The sequence below is a fragment of the Malus sylvestris genome, chromosome 14, assembly GCF_916048215.2.
Source record: "Malus sylvestris chromosome 14, drMalSylv7.2, whole genome shotgun sequence".
Classification (NCBI taxonomy): domain Eukaryota; kingdom Viridiplantae; phylum Streptophyta; class Magnoliopsida; order Rosales; family Rosaceae; genus Malus; species Malus sylvestris.
The window spans coordinates 9,725,561-9,734,105 of NC_062273.1; the positions used below are offsets into that span (position 1 = coordinate 9,725,561).

Sequence of the window (8,545 nt, forward strand, 5' to 3'; positions counted from 1 at the left end):
AAATGTCGTGTTATACCTTCCTGCTTGCAGATTTCAAAGAAGGGATCAGACGTATATTCTCCCCCATTATCACTTCTTAAGACTTTCAACTTTTTACCGGTCTTCCTTTCGACTATGTTTTTCCATTCTAAGAAAATATCCAGCACCTCATGTTGGTGCTTCATCATATAAATCCATGCTCTACGTGAATAATCATCAATGAATGACACAAACCATCTCTTTCCTCCTAGAGATTCATTCTTCGCAGGTCCCCAGACATCCGAGTGTACATAATCCAGGATACCCTCAGTTTGATGTATTGCAGTGCCAAATCTTACCTTTGTTTGTTTGCCAAGAATGCAGTGTTCACAAAAATCAATTTTCCCACTTTTGGCTCCATCTAGGACCCCTTGTTTAATCAATCCTTGCAATGCCTTGTTTCCCACATGCCCTAGCCTCATATGCCATAGAGAAGATGTATCTGATTGATCACTCGCTGCCACCATAGCTATCTGAGATTCAATAGTGATGCCTTCTAACAAATAGAGCAAACCCTTTCTAGGTGCTTTCATTATCACTAATGCTCATCTGGCTACTTTCAATGTCTGTTTTTCCAAATAGAAATTGCCTAACGAGATTAAATTCTTCTTAAGATCTGGGACATATCTTACCCCTTATAGCTCTCGGACTACACCATCATGGTGTTTGATCCTAACATTGCCAATTCCTTTCGTTGCACATGGGTTATCATCCCCCATATACACCGTTCCAGTGAGGGTTTTGAAAGAAGAAAGCCAATGACGTTGAGAGGTCATATGATGCGTGCATCCCGTATCAAGCACCCATTGATTCATATAGTCGATACCTTCTGATGTTGTTAGGGCACAGACGAAATCTTCATCGTTAGCTTCAACAACATTTGCTTCTGAATCTTCATATTTTTTCTCCTTGTTTTTGGCTTTGATTTTTGGACAATCCTTTTTCCAGTGCCCTTTCTCATGACAGAAGGCGCACTCATCTTTATCCAAAAACCTCATGTTGCTTGAGGCACCTCTCGAGCGTGACTTGCCTTTCTTCTTCGTTGCTTTCTGTCCTTTGATCTTCCCCTTACCATTTGTGCTTCGGAATTGTTCCTCTCTTGTCTATCTAGATTTCGAACTTCATGATTCATCACTGCACTTGAGATCTCATCAAACTTAATAGTTTCTCTACCATAAATCCATGTCGTAACAAACGACTCGTAGGATTCAGGTAAGGAATTCATCAGAATCAACGCTTTATCTTCATCCTTGATCGTCTCTTCCAGGTTCAGTAGTTCAGCAACCATCTTGTTAAACTCTTCAAGATGATCAATCATCTTGGTTCCTTCCTTGTACTGGAAGCGATACAGTTTACTCTTAAGATAAAGTCAATTTTCTGCACTCTTCTTCAAGTATTTCGACTCCAATGTATTCCATAGTTCTTTGGCTGATGAGATGTTCATCACACCATATTTTTGTGCTTTACCAAGACATAGCCTAATCGTGGAACATGCGTGTGCATCCAGCCGCTGCCATTCCTCCTTCTTCATCATCATAGGCATATCTCCTAGCACAGCCAGTAAACCTTGTTGAATCAGTACATCCTTAACTTCGCACTGCCACATAGCGAAGTTATTGGTCCCAATAAATTTTTCGATCTCAAATCTAGCACTTTGCACCGAAGTTTTGGTTACCTCAATACCCCTATCATCTCCACTTTCAGTTTTTGACATTGTTTTGATCTGACCACGCAACCTATGGCTCTGATACCACTTGTTGTAACTTACTCTTCGATCAAACCAAAACAATCACCTAAACATGAACAATGGAAGCTCACTTTATTGATTTAATAAGGTATTACAAGAAAACTCACACTCACACTCACACAAATAGTTTCCTTGCCACATAAATCTCTCACACTATACTCTCATCTACACACACCCTAACGTTAAGGTTCTTTTATCCTAATTACAAACCTAATCCTAAACTGAGTTGGAATCCTAAACCTATCTGAAACTTGCGTCCAAGTTTCCCATACCTATTACAATTAGAACTCCTATCTCAGCTAGGAAACCCTCTTGGATTCTATACCAACTTCAACAGCAACTGGAAGGAGAATATTGAACAGATTCATGATGCTTCTTTACAGCTTGATAGACTTTAGGAGCAAGAAGAGAGTTACTGGAAACAAAGGTCAAGGATCAAATGGCTACAATGGGGTGATGCTAATACATCTTTCACCAATCAACGATGCAGCGAAGGAGGGCAAACAAGATTGTGAAGCTTCTGGATGATAATGGTCAGTGGGTAGAAAAAGTTCATTTAATTAGGAAAACTGTTGAAGAGCATTACAAGGCCTTCTTTACTTCTGATGGTGCAAGGGGAATGGGGGAATCTCCTTGATTGTGTTGATAGAAAAGTAACTCCGAAGATGAATCTTTCTCTTATTCGGCCGATTTGTGATAGGGAAGTGGAGGATGCGGTATTTCAAATGGGGAGTTTGAAGCAAGGTATTAAATATCGATGATATCGGAAATATCGGTAGTCCAAAAATACGGAAATTTCAATAGAAATATCGAGATATTATCGATATTGATAAAAATTGAATAAAAACCACGGAAATTGTAAGAAAAACTTGAAAATTTTTATTGAAACTTTGCAGGATGTTTATTTAGTCAATTATCTATTAGTTTATCACAAACAATTGGAAGGAAATGCATTGCATGATAGATATAACTGATTTAAATTGATTATATAGCGAGCTGGCAAACATTGTAAGTGTAGAAAATATGTAGTGATTAATGAAAGAAGTTTAAACACACCATAATCATTTATATATAATGATTAGTACAATATTTTACACTTTATACATTGCATGGTAAGATACATGAGTGACTTAGCAAGGTCTAAAATATCGATTGTAACGGAAATATCGGTAGTCCAAAAAAATATCGGTAGTCCAAAAACACGAAAATTTCGATGGAAATATCAGGATATTATGGATATTTTAGACCATGGTTTGAAGGCACCGGGACCGGCGGCTTCCAAGGGATATTTTATCAAAGTTATTGGAATGTGATTTCACAGGAGGTCAAAGAAATTGCCAAGGACTTTATGAATGGGGAGGCTAGCCCTAAAAAGTTAAACTCCACATAGATTGTTCTACTTCCTAAGGTGCCGAATCTGGAGACTCTGAAACAATTTAGGCCTATCAGCCTTTGTAACTTCTCTTATAAGGTACTATCTAAAATCCTTGCTAATCGACTTAAACCTTTCTTACCCAATTTAATTTCTCATATGCATAATGCTTTTGTAGCAGGCCGACAAATTCAAGATAATATATTGATTGCCCATGAGATTTTTCACTTCATGAAACTCAGGAGGACCAACAGAAAATTTGAGTTGGGTATTAAGCTGGATATGATTAAGGCCTATGATCGTGTAGAATGAGACTTCTTAGAGGAGGTTATGTATAAAATGGGGTTTGATTGGAGATGGCTAAGTTTAATTATGAAGTGTGTGATCACTGTAGACTTCTCTATTATAATCAATGGTAAACCTGGAAACAAATCCCCACCGTCCCGCAGACTTCGTCAAGAGGATCCTCTATCTCACTATCTATTTTTGTTTGTAAGTGATGTTCTCTCTTCGCTTATTCAAAAAGTTGTGGATTTGAATTATCTTAGTGGTATTAAAATTAGCTCAAGTTGTCCACGCATTTCGCATATGTTCTTAGCGGATGATACCTTGATTTTTCTTCAGGCCAATCGACAAAATGACAGGAATATTGTTAAAATCTTAAATGCTTATTGTGCTTCATCGAGACAGAAGGTGAGTTTACATAAATCAAGTGTTTATTTTAGTGCAAATACCCCGAGGGCGGTTATGGAGGAGTTGGGGGAAATACTTGGGATGCCAATTGTCGATAATCCTGGTAATTATTTGGGTTTGCCAACTATTTGGGGAAGGTCTAAAAATCAAGCTTTGGGGGTATATTAAAGATAGAGTATTGAGAAAGGTTCAAGGGTGGAAACAAAAATTGTTGTCGCATGCATGTAAAGAAGTTATGATTAAAGCTGATGCACAAGCTGTTCCAGTTTACCCAATGAACATTTTTTAATTCCCTGGACATCTTTGCAAGGAAATGGATTCTTTGTTTGCTAATTTTTGGTGGGGACAGAATAATGAAGCTAAGAAAATTCATTGGGTTAGCTGGGATGTTATTAGTTTGCCGAAGCAAGAAGGAGGGTTGGGGTTTAGGAATTTGCAAGAGTTTAATGTGGCGTTGTTGGCAAAGTAGTGTTGGAGAATGATGATGGAGCTTGATTCTCTATGGTTTAGATTTATGAAAGCAAGATACTTCCCGCATTCATCATTTCTCGAGGCTAGGAAGGGAGCATAGCCTCGTGGGCTTGGGCAAGTTTACTAGAAGGGCGAGAGATTCTTCTTCGGGGTGCTCATTGGCAGGTAATGAATGGGAGAGATATAAGACTTTGGGTGGATCGATGGGCTCCTTCTTTGACTAATGGGAATCATAATCCCTTGGAGCCTTTTAATATTAATTGGAATCAAATTGTTGCATCTATAATTCGGCCATCCTCTCATGAATAGGATCTTTAACCCATTAGCTCTTGCGTTTCTCAATTGGAGATGGATCAGATAAAAGAAGTACAAATTGGAGATCCCTCTTGTGATGATAGATTCATATGGCCTTTTGAGAAGAAGGGCACATATTCAGTTAAATCTGGCTATCATTGGTTACATAGTAGAGAGGTTCCTATTCGGCATAGCCGATCCTCTTTACTTGCATCTATAAACAAACAAGTTTGGAAAAATATTTGGAAGTTGGAAGCCCTGCAGAAGGTCAGATCCTTTATGTGGTGCATCCTCCATAGAGCTCTTGCAACAAGATTGGACCTTTCAAAAAGACATGTAGCTATTTCTCCAACTTGTCCCATCTGCAAAGAGGAAGATGAATTGGTGGAGCATATGTTATTGCGATGTCCATGGGTGGAACTTGTCTGGTTTGGAGGCCAACTTAATTACAAGGTGAATCGGATGGAAATTGATACTTTTGAAAATTGGTTAATTTCTTTAATTCAAGCTGATTTTGGTAATAAAAAGGAGAAAAGCTGAATATTATCACAAGTAGCTTTTACTTGTTGGAATATTTGGAAAGAAAGATGTAATGCTATTTTCAATTAGAAAATTGTGTCACCTTTGCAGGTAATCCACAAGATTAAGGGGTGGGGGAGTGAGGTGCTTAAAAAAAAGCACCCATGAAAAAAAGCTGTGAGGGTTTTAGGTGTTTGGTAAACTAAAAAAAAATGGTTTATTTTGGAAGCTGCTATGAGAATAAGCTGAAATCAAAGGAAAAAGCTGAAGCTGCTATTTGTAGCTTTGGAAAATTGGCTTTTTTTCAAAGCACACGGAGCTACAGTGCTCCTTTAATGAAAAGACCCACTATCAGACTGCTTTTTTTTTTCCAAAAGCACTTTTACAAAAAAGTTTACCAAACACTCTGCTGATTTATTTCACAGCCGCTTATTCTCACAACAGCTTTTTTTCAAAGCACATCAATACCAAACCAGCCCTAAATGTGGTCATGCAGTGTTCTTGGAGGCTACTAAAAGATTGCATGGAGCTATAGAGGGACCAAGAAAGTCTCAAGGAAATCAAAGTGGTTTGAATGGTGATACTCAAACTATCTCGGTTTGGTCTCCACTTGATATCTCATGGTACAAAGTAAATGTTGTTGCTAGTTGGAATTCGATAACGAAAAAAGGATATATTGCCATCGTAATCAGAGGCTCCAATGGAAGATTTATCGCTGCCAGAAGACAAAGTATTACGGCTTCGAGAATGGAAGAGGCTGAGGCAATGGTGGTTTTAGAGGGGTGCAAGCTTGTTAATCATTTGGAGTTAAGAAAGATTATTATTGAGTCAAATTCAAAAGAAGTGGTATCTAGCTTATGTACTTCCATTTATAACGGCAGGTGGGAAACGTTTCCAGTACTATGGAAAGCAATGCAGCTGAAGGCGTCTTTCCAACAGTGTAGATGGTCTTGGGTCCCCCGTTCCGCCAATATGGTGGTAGACAAATTAGCTTCTGTGAAGAACTCGGAGATGAGCAATTATACTTGGGTCGAAAGACCTCCTTCTTCGATCGTACATATTCTGATTAAGGATGGCTTACCATGCCCACATTAAGTTTTGTTTTCTTTGAGTGATACGGGGTGACATGAGGTTGTTTACCGGTCCGGTACCCTGTATCACTTAGTAGTTTGGTGTCTTTTTTATTGTTGGTTTTTTTAGTCCTCTGTGTGGGCTTTCTTGTTGGTACTTTGGCTATGCCCTCGTGTATTTTCAGTTTACCAAAAAAAACAAAATGTGTCTTCTTAAAAAAAAAAAAAAAAAAAATCTCCTGCCATTAAAAGAAATTGAAGGGGGCGTACAAAAGAAAACTCACTTTTACAATAAAAATGTAAGACACACAACTCAACAGCAAACAAACAAACAAGCACCAAAGTCATACCAAAAGGGGCCGGGCCCATATAAAGATAGTAAAATGTAAACATCACGCAATGTAAAAACAAAACAATTTTAAAGGTCATCGATCGATTCGACCAAAAAAAAGAGGTCATCGATTGAAACATTGTCCTTTTGCATTTGTGAAAAATTTTGTCAAAATTAATTACGTGCGTAGCATGTTACTCCATAAAGCTTCTTTTAAGATTTAAATTACAATTATGTAATCATGTACTTTTAGGTTTAAAACAAAAAAGATAGAGGAAGATTCTAAAACGATTTATAAGAAAAGATATGGTGTATTTAGAATTAACATAAGATTTGATGTAAAATTGATCGCAATGATGTTCTGAAATTTATACAACTCATCTACTTAATGAGATAAAACTTAATTGTTTTGTTAATTTTGACGAAAGTTTGCATATTTTGATTTCATAATAGTTTTAATAAGTCACTAATTTTTTATTTTTTATTTTAGTTCAACGTATCAATTTCGACTCACATGATAAGCAAGATTTTAGCGAGTTAGAATAAAATTGTCGCAAACACAACTAGTTGTAAAAAGAATATATTAAATTTTTTGTTTTTTTCCTATTACTATTAAATTGGCATAATTAGCGGGATATTAAGTTAACGGAACAGTGCAATGTTGTAATTATTACATATATAAATCAGCCGATTGAAAAGGTTCACCCACGAAGCTTCCTGGAAGTTGCCATGGCAGTGCCTTCACTCCCACCATTTAACCCCCCCATCCCTTCCTTTCTGCTTCCCATCTCTTCCTTTCTCTCTCCTCCTCCTTCATCATCATCGTCGTCATCATCATCGTCGTCATCATCATCATCATCCTTTCTCTCTCTCTACAACTTCTTCCCCCATCTGGGTTTTCATCTTCAACCATGAAGCTCATCAAAATTAGCTCCAAAGATCTCAGTCCGAAACGCCTCTTCCGGTCCAAGAAGGACCGGTCCTCCGTGTCCCGCTCCGATCCGCCGTCTTTCGGTTCCGGAACGGATTCTTCCTCCTCCTCTTCCTCAGACTCAATTCACAAGCCCGGGGCCGGAGCCGGCGGTATCGCCACGCCCACCAGCGTTTTGCCCGAAAAATCGGGTGACTGGTCCGATTTTTCGGCTGATCTCGACATGGCCCAAGCGTTTAAGCTTATAGACCGGGACAACGACGGAGTGGTGTCGAGGAAAGAACTCGAGGCGCTTCTGAGCCGGCTCGGGAACGACCCGCCGAGTCAAGAGGAGGTGACGTTGATGCTGAGCGAGGTGGACCGAGACGGCAACGGTTCGATAACCCTTGAGGCTTTATTGAACCAGGTCGGACCGGTGTCCGGTCCAGCTGCCGACTCGGAGCTTCGGGATGCGTTTGAAGTATTTGACACGGATAACGACGGCAAAATATCGGCGGAGGAACTTTTGAGGGTTTTCACGGCTATCGGGGACGAACGGTGCACGTTAGAGGAGTGCCGGCGTATGATAGACGGCGTAGATAAGGACGGGGATGGGTTCGTGTGCTTTGAGGAGTTTGTTCATATGATGGAACTGCAGAGATGATGATGATCATGTTGCTTCTGACGTTTAGCGAGTCATAAAAGTCGTGATTTTCTTTTTCTTTTTTTTTAATGATAATGGATGTATGGTATTTAAGGGTGTCTAAAAAATATTGAAATGATCAGAGGATCTGACGCCTTGGATTTAATCAGTCTCAAACTACATTTGTTCTACGCTCATTTTCTTTGTTTGCCTCCTTTATTTTTTAATTTTTTTTGGCTCAATGTTCTTCCTTTTTTTTTAATCTCCTATTTCAAGTAAAAAGCAAAGAACACTGAATGATATTATTATGTTTCTTTTTAAAAAAAAAAGATAATTTGTGATAAGTCATGGTTATCCACTATATTCAAAAGTCGGAAAGATTTAAAAGAAGCATTTCAACTTTCTTTTATCGGGTCGGAAAGATTTACAAAAGCATTTCAGCTTTCTTCTTATTACAAATTTAGCTTCTATACCAGC

General features: G+C 38.6%; 1 protein-coding gene across 1 annotated transcript; it reads left to right on the forward strand.

The window, feature by feature from the left end:
- Window positions 1-7,239: 7,239 nt before the first annotated feature.
- LOC126600300 (probable calcium-binding protein CML36) lies at window positions 7,240-8,265 on the forward strand. The gene has a single exon (XM_050266882.1). The coding sequence runs from the start codon at window positions 7,427-7,429 to the stop codon at window positions 8,087-8,089; it is 663 nt and encodes a 220-aa protein (XP_050122839.1). The 5' UTR covers window positions 7,240-7,426; the 3' UTR covers window positions 8,090-8,265.
- The last annotated feature ends 280 nt before the right edge of the window (window positions 8,266-8,545 follow it).

Excerpts from the sequence above, each read along its gene's own strand:
- LOC126600300 (XM_050266882.1), top strand. The coding sequence starts at position 7,427 with ATGAAGCTCATCAAAATTAGCTCCAAAGATCTCAGTCCGAAACGCCTC.